Here is a 24017-nt window from a genome sequence, read left to right as displayed (position 1 = left end):
AATAGGTAAATTTTATGAATACAAATTATAACTCAAAAAAACTGTTAAGCAAACCAAGAAAAAAAAAACCCTCTCCTCACTAGCAAAACAAGACAGGATCTAGGAAGAGCATTTTGGAACTAGGAGTCTGTTCAGAAGCAGCCAGGCCAATGCAAGAACATTTTCTGCAGGTTTCCCAGCAGGTGCCCAGCCTGGTTCTTCTGTTCATTAACTCCAGGGAGTGACATCTACAACCTCAGGAGGCTGCCCTTTCCCCTGACCATGGGACAGAGCCACGAACACCACAGAACCTAAGTCCCCGTCTGTTGCCTGCACTCACATCCCTGCTACTGGCACTGTGTCTGCAGAAAGACATATGCCTCCTTCTCCAAACATGTGAAGTGGGCATCCCCACTCCCCAGAGCCACCCCTTCTCAAGGCTAAAGGCTGTCCCAATTTCAGCTTTCCTTTGTCAATTTCCAGTGTTTCCCCCTGTTCCGGTGCCCCTCTGTGTCTGTCCCAGAGTATCATTAGCGCCCTCCAAACAGGGGCCCCCAGATGTGAACACAGACCTTTCCAAGTACATAACCTGCAGGGCCTGGTCACCAGCATTACTCAGGAGCAAGACCACATGTTCATGTTAAGGTAAATCTTGTGGTTTTCTGTTTTGAGGTTTTGGTTTTGGTTTCCTCAAAGTACCCTGGATGTGTGGCCATTGACGCTACCAGTGTTCCTTTTCCATATCAGCTAGTGACCTGTGGAACTTGGTATTACCCAGGTTGCCTTTCATCTCCTTGGTTTGTAGCCCCGTACCATTAGGACCACCTGCATCATCTCTCCAGTCAGCTTCTTTCCCACCAGTATGACTCTTACAAAGGTTAAGGAAAGAGAATTACAGGTCTTTTCGAAAACCATGGATTAAAGTCAGGATAGAATGCAACATGGGCATCTTCCCTGGAGGCTGTACCCCAGATCTAAGTATCTGCCGGCCAGCAGAGCTTCAGTGTGGCAGGACAAGACTGTCATGCCCTGGGGCGGTCGGGGGGAGGCTAAGGGCTTGCACTGTGAAGCCAAACTGCCTAGAGACTCAGCCCCCTTATCTTCCTCTAGCTCCAGTGTTTCCTGACTAGTGGCCTCAGAGTAATTACCTGCCCTCGCTGAGGCCCGTTTCCTCACTTCTACAACAGGAGGGATAACAGAACCTATACCCTAACTTGTGAGAATGGAGAGGCAATACAGAAGAAACACTGGGAACAGCACCGGAAGTGCCATGAGTGCTCTATTCCGTTGTTATTACTATTATTCACTGCTATTATCATTACCACTGTTACATCCACTACTACTGTTATTTCAAACTCCCTTTCCAAAACCATCTCCTGATGCCATGATGCTGCTGATTAACACCTTCAGTGACTCACCATTGTTTCTAGAATACAAATCAAATTCTACCAGGCACCTATCAGGGGCCTCCCTCCCTCTCCGTTCATACTTCTGCTGCTCTCCTCCCCTCCCTGAGTTCCTGGGCTGGTTCCTGAAACCACAGCCGGGTCTTGGCTCCTGCTGTTCCCTCTGCGGCGAAGGAAGGCCCGTCTCCCGACCCTTTTCCCAGTGAGCTCCAGCATCGACCCCACTCCTAAGGAAACCTCCCTGACACTCACACTGCCACCCCACTGCCGCTCTGCAATCCGGACCCCCAGGGCACCACAGGCCTTCACACAGTTGGTAATTCACATTTATTTGGAGATGACTGGATTAAGGCCTTGCCTTGACTACACCAGAGTTCACAGTCCATGAAGGCAGGGACTTTGTTGCCATTTGTACCACGCCTCAACACCAGAGTGGCTGAGCAAACATTTATGGAGTGAGTGAATGAATGAATGTTCCTCTGGTTGTCCCACTCTCTGCACAGTGTCAGTCCTACAGGGTCATCACACCACCAAATATAGCACCTTGTATCTCTGTGCCCCTCTTGATGCTGGCCCCTTCTTCTGGAAGTAACCCATGTGTCCCTGAGCCAGTTCTCCCATCTCAGCAGCACGCGTGTTGTAAGGAATGACCTGTGTTTGCCTGATCTCCTCTTTACCATGCTTATTCAGATTTGGGTGTTAGGCTTGGCCCTGTTCTATTAACCCAGCATTTATTAAGCAGAGATATATCAGCTGAATGTAGTTGGCTGATGCTCAATTCAAAAATCAGGTATGGTGTGTTTTTCTTTACCATAAATATTTTCCACGAGATCCTGAGTGAAGCTTGTGAGCTGGCTCTGGGCGAACAATGTGGCTCCTGCATGGTCAAGGTAGACGGTTCCTGAAAGAAAGCACAAAATAAAGCTGTGGTTAATCTCCAGAGGTTTTCCACTCATTTTACCTAGAGCTTGTTTGTGTGAGCTTGAACAGTGCTCATTGGATGCATTAAGATGTAACGCCAGGCCATTCTTATCTCCCAGTCTCTCAATATGTGCTTCTGAATCCAAGTGTAGACATGACCGATGGAAGAACTGCATATTTAATGACCTCTTGATCCCTGAGAGAACCTTCCTGATTAACCAGCTCCCTTATGAAGCTGGAAGAGCCTCTCACATGGAGGAGCCCAACAAACGTCTGTGATCAATGACGGTAAAGCTAGTTCGCCTACGGCTCACACCCTCTTCTGGAGTCTCTGTGCGGCTCCCCCGGTGGGCAAGCCCCGATTCTGCTGTCCCATAGTGAATTCTCCCACCCCTCAGAAGCTTTGAGCGCTACAGAAAATACCAGTGCACAATTTAAATGATCCTTCAGGCCTCTCTCATAAACCAAGAAAGTCACACAGAGATGAGAGTAAGATGTCGAGGTTTACCCATCAGGTGGCCAAGACCAAAAGGCTGAATAAGTGACTGCATGGGGGAGGGTGTGGGGAACTGGCTCTCTGGTACATGGTAGGAGCTAATTCGTACAGCTTCTTTATGCACAGCAATTGGGCAATATTGGTATGGCTTTAAAATGCAAACTCTTTGACCTAGAAATTATTCTTCTAGGAATTGATCTTATAAATAATGGTGCTTTTGTGAAATGGCCTGTTTATGAGGATATTCAATGCAGCATTGTCTGACATAGTAAAAAATCAGAAGTGATTTAAACCTTCATCACCATGCATTTAAAATAAAGAATTACTGCACACCCATCTGGTACTTTAACATTACCGACATGGAACAAACTCTGAGATACATTTTCAAGAGCATACAAGGTAAATCGATTTATTCATTCTTTTGTTCACTTAACAAACATTTGTTTTCTATGCAGGATGGGGTTTGTTTGTTTTATAAGTTTTATTGAGATATTATTCACATCTCATACAATTCTCCCTCTTAAAATATACTATTTAGTGGCTTTAGTATTTTCATAAAGTTCTGCAACCATCACAACTAATTTTACAAATTTTCATTTATCCCAAATAAAGACCCTATATACATTACCAATCACTCCCAATCCACCCAGTCCCAGCCTTGGCAACCACTAATCTACTTTGTGTCTCCATATTTGCTTATTCTGGACATTTTACATGAATGAAATCATATACTATGTTGTCTTTTGTATCTGGCTTCTTTCACTTAGCGTAATATCTTCTAGGTGCATCCATATTGCAGCCTGTATCAGAACTTCATTGCTTTTTATGACTTAGTAGTGTCCCATTGTATGAATATACCACATTTGTTTATCCATTCATCTGCTGATGAACATCGGGTTGTTTCTACTTTTTTCTCTATTATAAATAATGCTGCTATGACTATTTGTGCACAACTTTTCTCCCATCAGTGAGGTGTCCTTTCACTTTTTTGAATTTTTTGTATCCATTGAAGCATTAAAGTTTTAATTCTGATCGAGTCCAATTTGTGTATTTTTGTTATTGTTCCTTGTACTTTTGGTGTCATAAGAAACCATTGCCTAATCCAAGGTCCTGATGATTTATGCTTATGCTTCTAAGAGTTTTATACTTTTTTTTCTAATATTTAGGTCTTTGGTTCATTTTGAGTTAAATTTTAAATACTGTGTGAGGTAGGGATCCAACTACATTCTTTTGCTTGTGGATATCCAGTTGTTTCAATACCATTTGTTGAAGAGGCTGTTCTTTCCCCTGTTGCAATAGATAGTGTTGTCATCCTGTTGAAATCAATTGACCATAGATGCAGGGATGTATTTCTGGACTTAAAATTCTACTCCACTGGTCTGGGTGTCTATCTTTATTCCAATACCACAGGATCTTGATTACTGATACTTTGTATAAATTTTACTTACTATACTTTTATGAAAATGTGAGTCCTTCAACTTTGTTCTTTAAGATTTCCTTGGTTATTTTGGGTCTATATGAATTTTAGGATCATCAATTTCTGCAAAAACAGTACCTGAGATTTTGATAGGAATTGCATTGAATCTGTAGGCCAATTTGGGGAGCACTGACATCTTACCAATATTAAGTTTTCCAATCCATGAATACAGTATGTCTTTTCATTTATTTAAGTCTTTTTATTTCTTTCAATAATGTTTTATAGTTTTCAGTGTATAAATCTTATACTTTTTGATAAAATTTTTTCCTATGCATTTTATTCTTTTGATGCTTTCATTTATTTCACTTTCATAGTGTTCATTGCTAGTGTATAGAAATGGAAATAATGTTTGTGTATTGATTTTGTATTCTGCAACCTTGCTGAATGTGCTTTTTAATCCTAGTAGTTTTGTATGTGGATTCCTTAATATTTTTCTACATACAAGATTATGTTATCAGCAAGTAGACATGTTTTACTTCTTCCCTTCTAATCTGGGTGCTTTTTATTTCAGTTTCTTGCCCAATTGTCCTGGCTAGAACCCCTAATGCAATGTTGAATAAAAAATGGTGAGAACCAACCATCCTTGTCTTCTTCCTGATCTTAGGGGTAAAGCTTTCAGTCTTTCACCATTAAGTATGATGTTAGTTGTGGTTTATTCTATTCTATTTTACTTTATAGATGACTTTTGTCCGGTTGATTACGTTTCCTTTTAGTCCTAGTTTATTGCATGTTTTAGCATGTAAATGTACTATCTAGTTCAGGAAATTAGTATTAAAATAATGTTCTTTTTTACTGAAGATTCAGAAATACAAAGGTACATAACCAAAAGAAAGTCTTTTATCCACCCAAGCATTGGGAAAGATGCTTATGTGAGGCCTCAGAGCACATGTAAAACCGGAGGAGCTGCTGGGGGTACCATGCACCCTGTCCACAGACTTCTGCAGGGCCAAGAAGCCATTTTGGAGAAGGCTGCATAGGCCCTTGGTCCAGTAATTCATGTTGCAAAACAAGGCAGCCATGCCACATCAGCTAGCGATCTTAGGGGAAGGTCAACCATCACAGCGGTTAACAGTGCACAGTCCAAGTCGACCAAACTTAATTGAATCCTGCTCCACCACTAGCCATTCTGGGTCCCTGTTCCTTCATCTGCAAATGGGATGAGAGTTAATAAGTTGGTATATGACAGTCCAGCGTCTGGCACACATTCCACAGGGTTTGGCCGTTATTAGAAGACAAATTACCCAAAACAAATTAGTATTAGGTCTTCCAGAAAGGAAATTTCAGTGTCTCTTCAGGTCATCCTCCTTCAATTCTCAGTCCCATTCAGGGTAAGTGGCCATCAACTAGCACCCTGAAGCTTCAAGAGCCACTGAACCAGAGCTGTATATGCAATATGCTCCCTTCACCAAGACAAAGACTTTCCCATCCAATTGATTAGGCAAAATATTTCAGACTTAAAGATTAAACATTTAATTATCCAGAGATACCACTTAACCAGACAAATTCTCAAACCTGCAGAAAATCTATAGGGGGAGGCAGAAGGAAGAAGAAGTAAAAGTTATATCATTTTGTTTTGTTTTTCCCTGCCCAATGAGGGGGAAAAAAAAAAAGTGGATATGTTCCAAGATTCCTGGCAGTAGGAGGGATGAGTTTAGTCCATGAAAGCCTACTTCAACCATAATGTAGAGAAAATGCTGGGAACTTGCATGAAATAGATAAATAGCTAAATGCATAGGGATACACACAACACTACCACAAGGGCGGACAATCCCCAACTTATGATGGTTTGACTCACGATTTTTTGAGTTTATGATGGTGTGAAAAGCAATACACATTGAGCAGAACTTGTACTTGAATTTTGATTTTTTTCCTGGTCTAACAATATGCAGTACAATGTTCTCTGTGACACTCGGCAGTGGCAGTAAGCCACGGCTTCCAGAAAGCCATGCCATCACAAGGGTAAACAACTGATGGGTGAATGTATTCCTTGCGTTAGATGATTTTGCCCAACTGTAGGTTAATGCAAGTGTTCTGAGCACAGCTAAGGTAGGCTAGGCTAAGCTATGGTGTATGGTAGGGGTATTAAATGCATTTTCCACCTAGGACATGTTCAATTTATGATGGGTTTGTCCAGAGGTAACCTCATGGTAAGGAGAGGAGCATCTATAGCAGTAAAGAGGATCTGAAGCCCAGCCTGAAATCCTGGCTATCACATCTAAATTATATATTGCAGGGGAAAGGTGCTGCTCTTTAAAAGATAAGAGTGAAATGAGGAGGTCCCCAGGGAACACAGCTCTACTTTCCCAGGGGGGTACTGAGGGGTCAGCCAATGATGGTGTGAGAGATCAGAGCTGGAGGGGATTAGGGGATTAAGGTGCTAAAATAATTATGGACTGGATGATTACAGCTTCTGGGACTTGCTTCGAAAGAATGGGAAGCCTACCTCCTTCCTTCTGCACCTGTGGGTGTTCATTGTGTCCGTCTATTTCTGTGGGTAGGAAATTTCTATACTAAACAAGTTCAGAGGGAGAATGTGGAGACAGAGGGACAAGGGCTGTCTCCTGCAGGGGAATGTGCCGCTGTGAAGCACAGGGAGGAGGTAGAGGATGCCGGCCAGAAGGGCCTGGCCTCCCGAGCCTCCCCTCTTAACCACACACAGGGGACACCCGAAGAGGAGGCCACAGCCCTCAGAGCCCCTCAGAAGAAGTCACTAAGTGAGACATAAGGAACTGACTCAAGGAGCTGGAATCAGCTACCTGATTAATGAAATGTAAATCATGGTTGCATTCCACCACCAGCAAGGGGCAGTCACCAATTACCGTATTTTGCTGGGCATAATGTGCAGCCTTATTTTTCCCTCAAAAATTTGGGCAAAACAGTGCGTATTATACATGGGTAGTACTAATTCCATATCTGTATAAATGTTTTTAATTCTTCTGTTTATGCTTATGTGTTAACAAATGTAACTCTAGAAAATAATAATGACATCCCTATGCATATTAACACCGTGGAATATGACAATCGGTTTTGTTTCTAAATATAAATAAATACATAACTGAATTAAAAAATTGAAATGAAAGACTTCTTTTCCTGAAAGTTTGGGCCAAAAACGTGGGTGCACATTCTACAAGGGAGAGCATTCTACACGGCAAAATACGGTAACTGTTCATCAAGACAATAAATACGCTTCAAATCCAGGTGCCGGCACCCTGACCTGCCACTTAACCGGAGAAACGGCTGCTCTCTTAGCACGCGGTTCTTAAGGCTCATGGAAGCCCCCCGTACAAGGTCTGTGGCTAAAGGGTCAATCATACTCTGGGCGGGGCGGGGCGAGGCAGGGCTCCTGCCTGGCAGTAATGGGCTGGGAACCGCCGCAGGACCAGATCCAGCTTGATTTCAAATTTAACCAGACTGTCCCACCTTCGGGAATTTAGAGGCACGACGTGATTGATCCCCATCATCTGGTCCAATTGACAGGCTCACCTTGTACTCAACCCTCAAATATTACAATTTGCTAATTCTTCAAGTCCCCCAGCGAGCTAAAGTGCAGAGGCGTTGTTCTAAAATGAGAAAAAGGAGGTTTCGAAAATAAAAGCTGCTTGTGAGCCGTCTCAGCGGACTGGAACGCAATCTTGGGGGCGGGGCGGAGAGGGCATGGCCTGGGCCCTGCGTGGCGGCCTTGGCCGCCGGGCGGCCCGGCTGCACTGACAGCCCCCACACCGCTGCTGTGCCCAGACCAACAACAGAACAGACAGGGCCACTGGGCATTCTTGAATTTTATAACCCCGGGGCCAGATAGACCTTTAGAGTCGGCACTCTCGAAGGCAGAATTTAAAGCCCTGTTCGTGGAGGACGGGGACAGGTGACAAAAGTCTAGGTCGGTCCTGTACCACTGGAAAGTCTAAGGAGCCTGAGAGCGAGCAGTCTCGGGACTGCAGGAGGGACCTCAGGGAGCCGTATCCACAAATCGGACGCGTGGATATGTCCCTCCAGGTCTTTCCACTCAAAATGCGCCCCGAGTGAGGTAACATCACTCCCCTCTGGAGCAGAAAGCTCCTTAGGAACCGCGTGCCCCCCCACGCTGCCCGGCCAGCCCCGCGTGGGAGCCCCCGCCGTTCTCACCTGCCAGGCGGCCGAATTCTCTCGCCCGCAGCTCGCTCAGGCTGCGCGGGCCGTAGCCGTAGGCGAGGGGCTGCGTGCTCGAGTGCCGGGACCGAGCGAAGGCCAGCAGTTCGGCCCCCGGCTGCGCCTCCCCGCCTGCCATGACCCAGGCCTGCCTGCTGAGCAGTCCTCGCCGGCCGGGACGAGGGAAAGCCGGCCCACACGCACTCCGCCCCGCCACGCCCGGGCCGCGCCCCCACGCCGAGCAAAGGCCCAGGGTCCGCGGCCCGGGGGCGGTGCGTCTGGAAACCCGCCCGGCCGGCCAGGGCCGCGCGCACTCTCACGCAGAGCTTCGCTGCTGCTTCTTAAAAAAAAAAAAAAAAAAAAAAAAAAAGATTTGGGAGAGGAGGGAGAAAGAGAGAGGAGAAACATCGGTGTGCGAGAGATACTTTAAAGGGTTGCCTCTCTCACGGCCCCAACCAAGTATCTGGCCCGCAACCCGGGGAAGTGCCCTGACTGGGAATCGAACCAGCCACCTTTCACTTCTTTCCTGCTCTTTTCCCACCTGGGGGTCGGAGGACAGAATGCCCGTTTGTGTTGTCGCTTGGAACAGCTTCCCCACGTGGCCCACGGAGATGCCCCGGGACACTTGGAGTGCTAAGTTCTTCTTTATCTGTGGTCGCATGGCGAGGCTGGTGGAAGGAGCAACAAATGGCGTTTTCTTGCTCGGCATCCTGTGGCAAGGCTCACCGCCCGACCCTCCTCGGCCCCAGCTCCTCCCAGCTCCTGGGACCGTCTCCCTCGGCGCTGGGGCTCCAGCGTGCGGGGCAGAGCCTTTGCAGGGAAGGCTTCCTGGATTGGCGCTCCCCAGAGCGGTGTGTGCTCAGCGTTTCTGAGAACGCGGTTGAGCAAGGGGTGGAGGAGGAATAAGACTTGGAATTCTCGGGGCTGGTTGATAACGCCTCGGCGGCTGCGCCCCGTTCGAGCCCGGGATTCGAGTGACTTCTGCTCCGCCCTGGATCCTACATCCGGGATGCCGGGGGCGGGGGCGGGGGCGGGGGCGGAGCGGGGTGGGGGGAGACGAGCAGAGCGGTGTCCCGGGACACCGCTGCGTCTAGTCGCGAAGGGCAAGCCACACTCCTGTTCGGCGAGTGCTCTGCGGGGCCCCGGGGCTGCTGGGGAGGTGCAGGATATGGAGCCCAGGTGTAAAGTAAGGGACCCTCAGGTGCTATCCTATGTACAGGGCCCGCCTAGGGGAGTGGAGTGAAAGGCGACCGGGTACTAGGGGTCCTGGCGAGGTGCATGGTGTAGAACCAAGTGAGAGAAGGGCGTCCTAAGTAAGGGATTCAGATACGGGCCGGGTGGGGGAACCCAAGGTTCTCGAAGTATTCCGCGGTGGGACGAGGTGGAAAGGGAGCCCACGTAAAAAACAAAACGATACAAAAAAACCCTCACCGCGTACGTTGCGCGGCCAGGCGGGCGGTGGTCCTGTGCTGGGCGGCACGCGCAGTGGAATGAGTGGAGTGAGGATGCGTGCAGCTGAGTCCCGGACCCCAGCCTCTGGCTGTACAAAGAGCGCCCGGAGGGTGCTGCCACCAGGTAGCCCATCGTGAGAGCCTTGGAGGACTGTGAACAGCCTCACCTCCCCTGGCCTAGCCGCCCCCCCCCCCCCGCCCCGCGCCCCGCCCGCCTCTCGTACCTGATCTGAAGAAGAGTGCTTTGGGGGCTACACTACTAGAGCTGGTACCGGGGTTCCCCTGCTCCTCTGTAACCCCTGCTTGCCCCTTCTCTCGCTCACTGCCTAATCCCCAGGCCCTTCCTCCACAGGCGTCACCGCCCATCCCTACCTCCTTCTGGATACCTTCTGGCCACACTTGCAGCAGGGACCTTGGCCACTATCCACGGCACTTCCTCCTGCAAATGTGACTTTGGGTAACAAAAGCTAGTGTTAAGGAGTCGTCCCTGGGTACTAGGCACTGCATTGGTCACATGTACACTCTTATCTGTACTAATAATGATTCAACAGTTAAATAAGCAGATACACGAGGTGGCTCTGACAGGTGGGGGAGATGAAGCAAAGACAGTGCCTTTCTCAATAGCACACAAAACCGATGAGCTAGCACCTGGGAAGTCAGTCCACAGACCCCACCAGGCGTGGCCTGGGTGAAGTGAGATCTAGGGTCCGTGAACTGTGCTCTGAGCGAGGGCCTAGGTCACTTTCCTGGGAATGTAAGTTTCCTCTCCTGGAGGTATTCTGTGGCAGAGAAACAAATCCCAAATCCACAGGCTGCCACTTCAGAACAAGCTCGCCTAGTGAACAATCTGAATGGGCCAAGTCAGAACTTTTTTTTTTAAATTTTTAATTGTGGTAAAAATATACATATCATACAATTTACTATCTTAGCCATTTCTAAGTGCGCAGAGTTCAGCAGTGTGAGGTACATTCACATTGTTGTGAAACCAATTCCTGGAACTCTTTTCATCTTGCAACTTTTTTTCCTGCTCTGGCCTCTGGCAACTATTTTATTTCCTGTCTCTATGAATTTGGCTACCCTAGATACCTCTTATAAGTGGAATCATGCTATATTTACCTTTTTGTAACTGCCTTATTTCACTTAGCATAATGCCTTCTAGGTTCATCCATGTTGTAGCATGTGACAAGATTCCTTTCCTTTTCAGGCTGAATAATATTCCATTGTTGATCCATTTGTCCGTTGATGAACGCTTGGGGGATTACTTCTGACTCTTGGCTATTGGGACTAATGCTGCCATGAATATGGGTGTACAAATATCTCCTTCAATTCTTTTGGACGTATGACCAGAAATGGGATTGCTGGATTATATTTCTAATTTTTGTGGAACGGCAATACTGTTTTTCCATAGCTGCACCATTTTATATTCCCACCAGCAATGTACAAGGATACCAATTTCACCAAACTCTTACTGTTTTTGTTTGATAGTAGCTATCTTATGGGTTGTAAGGTGACATCTCATTGTCTTTGATTTTCATTTCCCGAAGATCAGTGATGTTGAGCATCTTTTCTTGCACTTATTGGCCATTTGTATATCTTTGTAGAAATGTCTGTTTAAGTCCTTTGCCCATTTTTTTTCAGTTGATTTTTTTTTAATTGTTGAGTTGTATGAATTGTTTTAACGTATTCTGGATAATAACCTCTCATCAGATGTGTGATTTGCAATATTCTCCCATTCTGTAGGTTGCCTTTTCACTGCTGTATCCTTTGATGATAGTGCAAAACTCTCAAAGGTCATTTTTTAAAAAAAAATCACTTAACTACAATTCAGTCAAGAAATATCTTTAAGCCCTTGGCTCTGTCTAGGGCACTGTTTGCTCAAAAGGATGTAAAGATACTGTGCCAAGAGCCAAGCAGGGGGAATGAATTATTGCATTTCTAGCCATAAGGCCATGTGGGCTGGGTACCCTACCATTGCTTCAGGATGTGGGTGAGTATTGCAGAAGAGAGGGAGTTACTTCTAACCACAGAGTCCATGGAAGTACCCGAAGGAGGAGGCTTTGACCAGAGCCACGGCAATGAGCCTGTGAAAACGGGGAGAGTAGTGGTCATGGGGGGAGACCGACAGTCTCAGCCTCTAATTGGCACCCAGATTCCCTGGGCCTCTCCTGCCAGAAAGAGCCTGTCAGGAGTTGGATTGCTTCCTCTCACTTGCCTGAAGTGGAACCTCCAGCACCTGACAATGAACGTCTTACATGTGTTCATCACTCAATGAGCTCCAGTGTCTGTACTAAAGAACTGCCACTGTCTCGTCTCACCTGGTCCAGCTGCTGGGCCTGGGGCTCAGAGGAGCCCGAGTTGGTCCATGCTGAGGTCCCAGGCGACTACCTTCTGCACCCAAAATTTACAGCTTTGTGAGGAAGCAGCTCTTCAGCTCCTACTCACAGCCCTGTCTTACCAGAGTTTTCATAGAACCATGAAAGCTGTGTCCAGGGGCCAGATTGGGCAGACAGGACAGCCCTGATTTTCTACTTCAAATCTCTCCCCCTTGGTGAGGCTTCATCCCTGGTCCAGCTCACTGAGCCCGGTTCCATACTCAGGATGATGTGTCCCCGAGGGACGGGCTCCGTTTGTGGAATCTCCCTATACATAAGCTATTCACTCATGTATCCTTTCATTCACTCCCTTGGCAAAAAAAAAAGTTTAGTGAGTGCCTCTTGGAGTTAATAATTCCTAAAGGAATTATTGGTGAGCCAACAATCACTCTCGGAGTTAGGCTGTAGTGGTCAAGGAAGAAAGCAGGTCAGATTTACAGGCAGGGTTTGAAAGGCTTTAAGCCAGGCTAACAGACTGGATTTTTATTCTGAAAAATTTTAAGCAAATAGATGATTTGGGCAGAACTGTCTAACAGGCATGAGCAGGCTGGATGAGGTCGGGAGAAGTAGGTGCAGGGAAATAGGCTACAACTTCCGGCAACTGTCCAGCCCTGAATCACTAAAGACGAAAACAGGCTTTGTCAGGGGTGTTCATTCAGCGTTCAGCGTTCACTGGGCAGCTGCTCCCTGCCAGGAACATGGTAGGTGCTGGGAACTCAAGAGTCCATAAGGCAGCCCCCGGGCCTGAGGAGCACCGAGCACATGAAGGAGATGGGTCTGCAGTCAGATCGCCCCTCTGCGCTGCAGAGTGCTGGAGAAGGGGCCTTCCAGCAAAGGTTGAGGCTGAGGGCTTCCAGCAAAGGTGAGAGCTTCCCCTCCCTGGGATTCCAGAGGTCTTGGAGGAGAAGGTAGGGAAGGGAGGGCAGCACTCACGTGCAAAGGGCTGGAGTGCAAAAGGCTCAGTAAATCCTAGAAGCAGGAACTTTGATGAGACTGGAGCACAGGCTGTGGTTGTGTGGGGATGAGGAGTGGGTACGGGGCGTGAGGGGAGTGAGTCAGGTTGCAGCGCAGGAAGATTCTGGGGAGCCCGCCAGGACAGTGGCCATGTCAGCCTTGTGTCTGACACCCCTGGCAGCACTGAGGAGAGGCGGGGTGGGCGGTGGGGAGGCTGCAGGCAGCACTGGCCACCAGAGGCCAAGCAGGAGTCCTGCTGAGGAGCAACCCAGACAGAGGCCCAGATGGTGCAGAGGTGATGGAATTCAGCGACAAGGGGCGACCGATAAGGACCAGCTCAGGATGACTTGCAGCTGTCAGACTGGGTGACAGGGTAGATGCAGGGAGGCGGGGGCTCAGGCTTAGGGAGGCACTGTGAAGCTCAGTTCAGGATGTCTACAGGAGATTCAAGCCCAGGGCTCAGGAAGGACAGAGTCCAGGGCTGGAGACACACTTACGGGAGGGGTCACCCCAGGAGCTCTGGTGTTCAGGGAGAGGGCAGAGCCCTGGGTATAGTGAGATTTAAAGGGCACCTGACTCCATGCCACCGATGGGAGAGAAGGTACAGATGTGGGAGAAGAGCCAGAAGAAAGTGCTTTAGCAGTACCTAAGGCTGAAAGATATAAGATTTTTGAATTTGCTGGTTAGGTGGTATGTGGTGTTATCTCAGTGGGGATAACAATCCATTACAATGGTTGAGTCTTAAAAGGTGAGGAAAGGTAGAGGTTTTCGCAGTGGCTTAAGCCCCCAGGCCTCATGATCATGGAGGAAGTTGAGGGCTGCAATTAGGACGCATCGAATTTCCTGCCCAGTAGTTGGGATGGGGGTTGGGTGATTCAGGGAAGCTGAATTTGGCTTGGATAATGAAATTAATTTAGTACTTCCTGCTAGAGTGAAGTAAATGCCTCCCTAACAATGAGAATCTGCTGACCAAGATGTCCTGGCACCTGAGAAATCAGAAGAGGGCCTGTGCAGCAGGAAGTAATGAGAGACACAGCAAGAGGGCCGGGTTTTCACCCGAGGTCTAGCAGAGTAAAAGCTCTGGTAGCAACAACTCCAGGGCAGTGGAAAGATAAGAAACCCCAGGACACTCCCTCCCCTAGAGTGACAGAAGACCTTTTCTGTGAAAAGCAGCTAAAAGGGCAGCTCAGAATCAACACATGGTTGGGAACAAGGCTCCATTATATCTAAACTCGTAATGTTCAAAACAACAAAATCCCACCAGTACTAGGCAGACCACAGGAGCAGTGGGTGGACCCAAAGTAGAGATCTCCCTGAATTTGTTTTTCTGGGGAATCAGCTTCTGTGTTCATTCAGGGGAAGCTCCTCTGAGCCAGGTTACTCCCTGCTGGGTCCCTTCTGTGTTGACTCTTTTCTCCTGCTCTTTGTGCCACGCCCCCAGCCCCCCTCCTGCCCCTGCCCCCCACCCACCTCTTTCTGCCACCAAGATAGAGAAAGGATCTGACAACCATTCTATTTACTGACCGATGGATTACACTGGAGAATGCTTCCTCCGCCAGCCAGCTGTCTATGTCAACCTTATCCCTGAATTCACCGCATACTTAACACACTGTGCTAGATGCTGTGGAGAAAAAGAAAACAAATCTGATTCCCACATGTTTAGGCTTAGTAGCCATGTAGAGTGGGCTTCCATGGGTTGGCTGCCCCTGATTTTGCTTTGGAAAAATACCCTATGTAGAGCAGCAATGTGGTCTTAACAGGACGGATCTTGCCTCCAGCTCCAGAATAGACTTCTCATGGCTGCTGCTATTGCTACCTCAGGTGGGCACTCAACGTGTGGTTTTCCCCTGCCTGCTATGATTAGTTCAGGACATTCAGGTCAGAGTAAAGCTAGGCTCTTTAATGATACGAGGAAGGAAATCTGTCAGGGGCTGCTTTCATCCACGAAGGAGGGCAGCCTTAGAAGAGAGCTGACACATGGAGATGGCGGAGCTGAGAGAACAAGAGAAAGGGAAACAGTGCCCTAATCAAACTGTAGCTGAACTTTGTCCTACCACTGCATTTTTTTTTTTTTTTTGGTGAGCCAATAATTCCTTGTATCACTTTGAGACAAACTTTCTTACCATAAAAAGCATCTTATCGACAGAGCTTAAGACATACATAAAGATAGGAATGAGAAATGCCATAAAAGAAAATGAGAATAAAATACTATGGAATTCAAAGAAAGGAAAGAATACTTGAAAAAACGATTAATAAAGGCCCCATGGAGGCAACATGGCTGAGCTTTAATTGTAAAATAACAATTACCAATTATTAACATCTTGTATATATCCAGGCCCTGGGCTAGTGTTTTTTTCATACAGTATTTTTCATGTATTTTCATTTATTCCTCAGAACAACCCTAACGAGGTGATTATTTTTATGAAACAAGACTTAACATTTGTTCTTTCTTTCAGAATAAAGCACCTCATTTCTCAGCTGAGCACATGATGGCCTGCAATTAAGGTTTATTTCATTTCCCTGCTTCTTTTGAGATATGGCCACAAGATTAAGTTTTGGTCATGGAGATTAAGCAGAACTGTGTGGACTTCCAAGAAGTTTTCTCAATGTTGCTGGCCAGGCTTTTCGTATGCCTTCCTCAGTTCTGCTGGCCTGGACACAAAAGATCACGGCAAGGAGTCAAGAAGCCCCTCTGGACAGTGAGGAAGCCACTGACGATAGCAGGCAGCAAAGAAAAGCGCCTGAGCCCCCTGGTCACACTGAAAAGTCTCCCTGCCCCTCCTAGTCTGCCTACCTTAATTCCTTTTGATAGACACAGTATCTATCTTGCATACACTAGAAAGAACGTTTTGCGTTGTCAGACTGAACCACTAATATTATCTCAATTTACAGAGAGGAGGGGTAAAGCTTACACTCAGTTATAGCCACTTGAGCCAGGATTTAAACACATTTCTGATTCCTTAAGTCCAGTTTCCAACCCTCACCTACCTGCCTTGAGAAATACAAAAAATTTGTACAAAAGTTGGGGTAGAAGGCCTTGTACTCCTCTTACAGACAACCCAGGATTTTCTACGACGGTCAGGATTTTTAATTTAAAAGCAAGAGTGTGATTCTAACCTTTTATTTTATTCCTGAATTTCAGTCTCCCTCTAATTCCCACATTCTCCCGTTGGAATCAATAACCAACTCTGCTTCCCCTGAGGTTACTGGGAAGACAGTGATTTAGTTCCCTGCTGTCCAAGGAAACCGTGTACTTGGAACAGCAGCCCAATCCCCTCTCCTGCATCTAGGAAAGTTGTATTGGTCAGAAGACAGCAACTACTTAGGCTGGCGCTTGGCATCAATCTGAACTATGTGCTGCGAACTAGGCAGTGAAATGAGTTATCAGGGAGCAATGGGGAAGGGCAGGTTGCAGATTCTGAAATATTTCTCAGCTCCTCTGAAGCGAAGGCCCAAGACTGCCTTTTTTGCTTTAGATATTACAAATAACTACAATAGGCTCAAAGGGTGCTCCTTCAGAAAATTATGGCCTACGTGTGTAAAATTACAGTGTGCACTAAGAAATTACCATGCAGACTACCCAAGACCTCTGAACGTTTACTCAACTGAATTACCCAGGTGACTTACTAAGGAAGATGCTTCAGGACAAACTGGGACAACTGTCTGCCTACAAACTCAACTAACAAAACAATAACCAACCAGGAACTCAGTCTCTCCGAGACTAGGCCTGCTTTCAGGGAAACTTCAAGGGTTGAGTTCTATGTTAGAAAAGGCTCTAAAGGACTAAGCCCACTGCATCTGCTCTGGAATCCAGCATACATGGGATCTGAAGAAATCCTTGTGTGCTAGTGGGGTTAAAGACAGCTCCTTCAGCTGATAAGCAAGGAAATAGTTCAGGGCATACTGATTTCTGAGGTTAGGCAGCTCAGATGCTCACTGCTTTGGTGCACGCATGCACACACACATGCCTAAGAAACAAGTTTATACAGACTCAATCGTCTAGAACTGCAAATATGGCTAGCCTCTAGCCACATGTGGTTACTTGAGCACTGGAAATATGGCCAAATGGAATTGAGATGGGCTCCAAGTTACTACAAGGGGGCAACCCAAAAAACCCCAGAATTATCTTCTGGAGGGCAGGCCCCTTGTAGTACAGGCTTCCCCCACTAGGTTAGTGTTCTAGGAACCCATGTGCATCAGTGTACCAGCTAGAGGTGTTAAGAGGCTGTGTTCAGCTTCAGTGAATTTTTTTTTAAAACTCTTTCAAGAAAGAGTTTGCCCATTTCATGATAGGTGATTTATGAGTGTACCTGACTACATTACACTGAGTGTTCAGCAATTTTTGACCAAAAACAGCATGATCCCTGTGCTCTACCCTCCCTATTTATCTGATCTCATCCCGAGCGACTTTCTGGTTTCCCCAGATGAAAAACCTCCTCAAAGGGAAAGATTTTGTCAATGTGAAAGAGGTGAAACAAAAAAAGGCAGAAGCATTAAAAGGCATCAAAATTGAAGAATTCAAAAACTGTTTTGAGCAATGAAAAAAATGTCTCGATAGGTGTATTGCATCAAATGGAGAGTACTTTGAAGGTGACTGAAGTTTAAACTTGTAAGACTAAATACACAATTTTTTATAAGTAAGTTTTGGGTTTTTTTGGGTCCCCCCGCACATGTATTTTTTATTGTACAAAATATAATCAACAATCTTTTATACTGACGTGTTGAAATGATACTGCTTTGGATATATTGGGTTAAGACAAATATGTCATTAAGATACATTTTACCTGATTTTTAAAATCTTTATTATATGGCTACTAGAAATTTAAATTACATATGTAGCTCACATTATATTTCTATTGGACTAAGAAATATTGGATAGCGCTTGTCTAAAAACCTCAATTTAGACAAAATGCCATTTAACTTTTTTTGGAAGCAAATGTCATTGTTAGATAATGGCATAAACTCCCACTAAGAAAGTCCTCACCTCCAATCTTTCAGCACACTTATGTACAGTATTCATTTAATTGCCAATTTGCCAGATGACTCCATGTTCTAACAGGGTCAGGACAAACGTCCTCTCTCACACCCACTCTTAACCTCTCTCCACCCGTTCCTTGTGCCCACCTCCCAAACCTCGGATGGCACACCCAACAGTCTGTTTCTAGCACCTTCTTCCCTCTGCTCTTGCACTGCTCATTCTCCGTCAAGCACATCCGTTACTCTCATGACTAATTTGTGACTTCACATAAAATCAAATGATTAAGAATTCGACTTTTCAGCCCCCATCTCTATTGGATTAAAGTCACATCCTAAAAGAAGAATCCATGTATTTTTAACAAATGAAAGAAATTTGTTAAAATTTCAAAGTCCGAACCGCCTGCCAAATTCCTAGAATGGTTGGTGTGTACTGGGAAGAAGGGATCAAGACTATACTTTGTGTGTGGTCTGTTTATTTACAAAAACGGTTCAAATAAAAATTGAGTAATCTGGCTTTTATCTCTTTTTGTTTTCTATGTCCTCCCTCTGAAGAAGGTAATAAACAATGAAATGTCCCAAAGAGGGTCATATGAAAAGAGAAGGCCCAGCCCTGGAGCCCTAGCTGATGTGGCTCAGTGGATTGGGCACTGGCCTGCAAACCAAAAGGTCTCCAGTTCAATTCCTGGTCAGGACACATGCCTGGGTTGCGGGCCAGGTCCCTGGTTAGGGGCGTGTGAGAGGTGGCTGATTGGTGTTCTCTCTCCCTCTTTTCCTCCCTCCCTTCCCCTCAGCCTAAAAATAAATAAATAAAATCTTTAAAAAAAAGAAAGAAAAGCGAAGGCCCAAAACAGCATACAACTAGGCAATTTTGGTCATAAAGAAAGAACGGAAGTTCTTATTTGGAGCACATGGATGCAGGTCTGAATTCCTGAAAGCATGGGCATGGTTCTGAGGGTGTCTGCATATGTAACAACACTGACTAAAGAGCCTGAAGCTTTCATCATACTTCAAAGGGTCTGACCCAAATACATACTACTCCTATAGGACTTACAAACGAAACTATGATGTAAAGACAGGTTATCTATTTACATGATAAATATCTTAAGACACCAATGTTATACGATTGAGGTTATTAAGTCCATCACAGTGCACCTCTGTTTACTCTGTGTATCTTCACAGTATGATCTTCACCACAACTTGCAAAATATAACCACTCAGTGTCTTCTGCTTCCTTCTGTTCAGTTTTTCCGTTACAATTCTTCCAGCATAATTTTTTGATAGCAAGTGTATGGCTTTGGCTAAAACAAAAATAGAGAAGGCATGAAATGAATGCATGTTATGAGTACAAAATATTTTCCTGGGTGCTCACATAGACACTAATTTAACTATTAATATTGTTAACATAAATCAAAGTCAAAACCTGAAAAGTCAGAATGTACAGATTTTAAAATACCATCACTAATGTTTTAGCAATTTATTCTAACTTTGAAAACATCTTTTATTGAAAACTGTCCAGTATCATTTACTAAACCAAGGATACCAGCAAATTTTGTTTTAGTGATCAGTGGAACACATGACACAACTATTAAAATCAAACTTTCAGATAACTTCACTAAATGCATTTCTTGAAGAATTCGAACTTTGCAACATATTCTAGATTATTTTATTCTTCCAACATCCCTATGACATGGATGGACTCTTACATTTTTACTGCTGGGTAAGGAAAGGCAATGAAAGATTTAATTACTGCCCAGTAAAAGAGTCTTGGTCTCCAACTGATCTTCAACTGCATGACCTTGAGCAAGCAGCTCATATTAATGCCCATCCCAATCCCCATGGCAGACCTATAATGCTCCCAACCATAAGATTATTAATAAATCTCTATGAAAATACAGTATCCTCTGTAAATTTAACCAGCAAATTAGACCTCTAAACCAAAAAGGAATAAAGTGAAAAACTTAGACTTTAAGGCAGTAACACTGAAAATAATGTCAGAGCACACAAATTATACTTTCAAATGCTGAGAATCCATTACCAGATGTACTCTAAGGTCCAAAGATAAGGCTAAAGCATAACCCTGAAGTATGAAACACATCATTAAATCAGCACACCGGAATCTACGCAACCAAATGACTGTGAGCCCTTGTAAGTGGCCCCACTGGGAGGTTACACACATTTCCACAGTGCTGCTGTGCCTCAGTGCTTCCCAAAATGCTTCTAAAGGAAATGCTTCCATGTTATATTATGCAGACTATGACCTGAGTACTATCAATGATAGCTCATCTTTGTGTGTGGATGAATTTGATTACTAAATACAGTTAAGTCATTTAGAGATGAGCTTTAAAAACAGCAATCAGCCCTTGCTGGTGTGGCTCAGTGGGGTGAATGCCCGCCTGTGAACCAAAGGGTCACTGGTTCAATTCCCAGTCAGGGCACATGCCTGGGTTGCAGGCCAGGTCCCTGGTTGGGGCTGTGCAAGAGGCAACCACGCATTGATGTTCCTCTCCCTCTCTTTCCTTTCTCTCCAAAAATAAATAAATTAAAAAAAAGAATCCCTATTCTCTAGGCAGGTAGAGGTGGAGAGGATGTTCTAAAGAGCAAGTCCTCTAAGCCAGCTCACGTGGCAAAGGCCCATGCCCGGGATGTGAGGCTTAGGGACAGGTTACTGTGCCTGGCAGCCAGTCACAGAGCTTTGAGGAGCACTTAACAGCTTACTCCATTGCAGGACCTGAGGAGAAGTGTTCAAATGCCTCCAAAACACAAAAATATTTTTAAAAAACCACCAACATTTTGAATCAATTTTACCAAATTCTAAAATATATCATTATGAAAATCACTTTTCTCAAATGTGTTATCTGTAAAGATAATATGATGCAAACAAATAATCTGGTCAAACTTTTAAAAATCAAGTGCTATTTGGCAACACCGCCGATTTCAAGAGATTATGCCACAAAACACAGGGGGACTAGCGGTGGGCATCATAAATACAGATTTCTGTCCTTCTCCATGCAGATGTGGCATAAAATTTGCTGCTAAAGATTTCATTTCAATCTAGTCTGATGGAAGCAAAACTGGGAAGAAAATACCTTTGACTTGTTTCTACACAGTGGGTCCAGTCATTTACTTCTGGAACTTGATCAGTCTTTTTCCAGGTGTATAAACAAATCTTTCCACACTCTAATCCTATTGCAACAACGTATCTGGTTTTAAGGGAGGGAAGAAGGCAGTTATTAATGTAGCAGGATCTTCTGTCATCTCCATCATCACACTTCAAGTAGTTCTTCAGTGTTCCCAGCTGCCCCATGCTTACAAAGGCCTCTGTTGAAAACCACCAGCCCAGAACACAGTGCATTGCTGTACTGTGCCTTCAAGGAGCCTCCTCTCCATCGAGGATGCCCACTGTTTTACCTCTGTCCTCCACTGGCAAAGCTCAAGAACCAACACTTCCCTGGCAGGCTGCAGGGGCCTGCATTCTGCTGGAGACACTTATTTCACAGAGGGCACGATAGTCCTGAATTTGGTAAAGAACCTTTGAGCTACATTCCCAATCTCCCTTCACCATGTTGAATATCATCAAGTTCTATCCATTTAAAAATTCTTATGAGAAACATAGCATTATGAAAAAAATAAGAGCTCGGGAGCTAACAGAACCCATGAATGAAAAGTGTAAGAGGGCTACATATTGACAAACCAAGTGGTCTTCTTAGAGAACACATGTAAGGAAGCCCTGCACAGAGACTAACCGTTGGGAACGGTTAAGCACAGGGCAGACGCTGACAGCTGTCACAGACCCGCCCACATCCAGGACAGAGGAGCAGGGGCCGATGCTGTGCTCGACGGAGTCATCGCTGGAGTCGCACTCACCCCAGACAACCACCTAACAAAAAAAGAGCAAACTCTGTAAAGCTTTCTCTTGGCAAGACTTCCAGCAATGCATTAGAGTTTCAGTGACACAGATTATGCAAAATATTTGCTCTGGCATTCAAAAATATCCAATATTTACATTTGTGCGCCAGGACTTAAGAGCACTTTAAGCATCACAGAGAAGCCACAGTGTAGCAGACACAAGTCTCTGAGACCTCAATGGCCTCACAGTGTGCCAGCCTAGATGCACTGTCCGTGCCAGGGGTGCCTTTAAACTCAGGAAACCAGTTCTGATCCAGTGAGTTTCAACTGATCATGTCCTGACTGAGAGGCTCATGCACCTGCCCAAGAAGTTACCACAAATGTATGGAGACCAATCAAGTCCTGGCTCCTCCTCTACACCACCCACTGCTCAGGGCATTAGCTCAGCTGTCAAGAGGCCCTAACCTTGAGGAGGCCTCGTAGTAGACATGAGGCTTCCCTGGAAGCTCATGCTTCAAGGGGGTGTGATTGGTCACAAAGAAATGGAGAGGGAAGTAAAGCAGATGATAATTGCAAAATGCAGGACCAAGGCAAGATTCCAGTCAGAAGCCTCTGCCCATGCAAGAGGAAGAGTGTTTCGGAGCATGTGCAGCAGATAAGGCTTTGTCTGTTTCAGCCCTGCTGTATCCCTGAGAACCACAGCGGTGCCATCTGTTATTGGGCATGACTTTGGAGGACACATGCAGGCCTGCTTCCTCAGCAGCCAGCAGAGGTTACGCAAATAAATGCCACAGAGGAATTAACAGGCAAGTGAACATGAACGAAGGTCTGAAGGTGTTTTAGGGCTGACATTTCAGTGTCTCACTGAGAGACAACATGCCCATGCCGGCCCTCTGCTTCAGTAATCTGTACCATGACTAGGACTGGAAAGGGCACGGAGAGGAAAGGAAACTGCCTCACCACCTCCAGTCTGCAGTGAAAAGGAAACAGTATGAAAACAAAAGAAAGATCAGAAGCCAGGTGAACATTTCCCAGAGAACAAGAGCAAGGGGTCACGGTCAAGACACTATTGCTAGCTAACTTGCTCTGGACTGTGGAAAGCTGGGATCACATCCCTCCCCAACACTCTCACCACTGAATGAAAAGGTAATAATCACTCATTATAGAAAAAAACTTCACTCATAACAGTATGAAAAAGAAAAGTAGAAACTGCTTCCCCCCGCACGCTCCCTTTCCCTGCTCCTGCTCTTACTTCCTTAGTCTTGATCCATTTCATTTACTCCCATTGGGGTCATTTAATTCAGGTTATGTGTTTTACAGGGCTTCTTATATTTGAAATTTCAGAGAAATGTACTTATAGCATTTAACAAGAAAATACTTTTTTATGTATGCATAAGAAAAACACAGAGTAATACACATATCAGTTTTTAAAAGTTGTATCAGAAAGTCAGGATTATGTGGTTTCTATCCAAACATACCTGTAATAATATCATTTCGCATCTGAGAAAATATTTTTTAAAATTACCTTTTTGTCCCGACTTCCAGTGAAGAAAAACTTGCTATCAGGACTCCAATCACATGACCAAATAATTCTACTGTGCACAGCAGTGACTTTGTTGGTGAAGGCAAAGAGACTGAAAATTGGGTCTGAAAGAAACACATAGGCACTACTCACAAAGCAGAGAAAGCTGTCCTGGCTTTTTTTGACTGTTAAAAAGCTATGTTTAAGTGTCATATTCAATTTACATATGCTGACTTTGGCAACAGACCAAGGCTAGGCAAATGACCCCTTACCAGAGGCTATGGGAACACAGTAATTGTTCTATTAAAAAATGATTTTATATTGGCTGCTCATTCTCTAGTGACTGATGACAAACATCTTCCCCGTACGCAGCTAACGGTTCATTTTATGCCTAAGGTAAAAACATGAAGCGATTCACCTTACTCAGGAAATAGCCAAATTTGGATGTTAAACCATGGAAAAAAAAATTAATGTTCCCTTAAATAATGTTA

The 24017-nt window shown here is 45.3% G+C and overlaps 2 protein-coding genes across 7 annotated transcripts in view; both read right to left on the bottom strand.

The window, feature by feature from the left end:
* MOCOS (molybdenum cofactor sulfurase) overlaps window positions 1-8581 on the bottom strand; it is a 50062-nt gene extending 41481 nt beyond the window's left edge. For all 3 annotated transcript variants that reach the window (XR_008529994.1, XM_054583544.1, XM_054583545.1), the window contains exons 1-2: window positions 8402-8581; window positions 2197-2286 (exon numbers count right to left, since the gene is read on the bottom strand). Coding sequence is in view for 2 of the 3 variants with exons in the window: in XM_054583544.1 (XP_054439519.1) it covers window positions 2197-2286; window positions 8402-8543 (232 nt within the window). In the remaining variant the exon portion in view is untranslated. The remainder of the gene's footprint in view (window positions 1-2196; window positions 2287-8401) is intronic.
* Window positions 8582-17959: 9378 nt separating this feature from the next.
* The window catches only part of ELP2 (elongator acetyltransferase complex subunit 2), a 39511-nt gene continuing 33453 nt past the window's right edge, over window positions 17960-24017 (bottom strand). For all 4 annotated transcript variants that reach the window (XM_054583539.1, XM_054583541.1, XM_054583540.1 and 1 more), the window contains 4 exons: window positions 23530-23651; window positions 21902-22035; window positions 21245-21358; window positions 17960-19456 (listed from right to left, as the gene is read on the bottom strand). In XM_054583539.1, coding sequence (XP_054439514.1) covers window positions 19300-19456; window positions 21245-21358; window positions 21902-22035; window positions 23530-23651 — 527 coding nt within the window. In that variant the 3' untranslated portion in view covers window positions 17960-19299. The remainder of the gene's footprint in view (window positions 19457-21244; window positions 21359-21901; window positions 22036-23529; window positions 23652-24017) is intronic.

This window comes from Pteronotus mesoamericanus, unplaced genomic scaffold (assembly GCF_021234165.1).
Source record: "Pteronotus mesoamericanus isolate MK-2021 breed Mesoamerican mustached bat unplaced genomic scaffold, CSHL_Meso_final contig_74, whole genome shotgun sequence".
Classification (NCBI taxonomy): Eukaryota; Metazoa; Chordata; class Mammalia; order Chiroptera; family Mormoopidae; genus Pteronotus; species Pteronotus mesoamericanus.
Note: the sequence above shows the minus strand (reverse complement) of the source record. Positions and strands in the feature narration are given on the sequence as shown.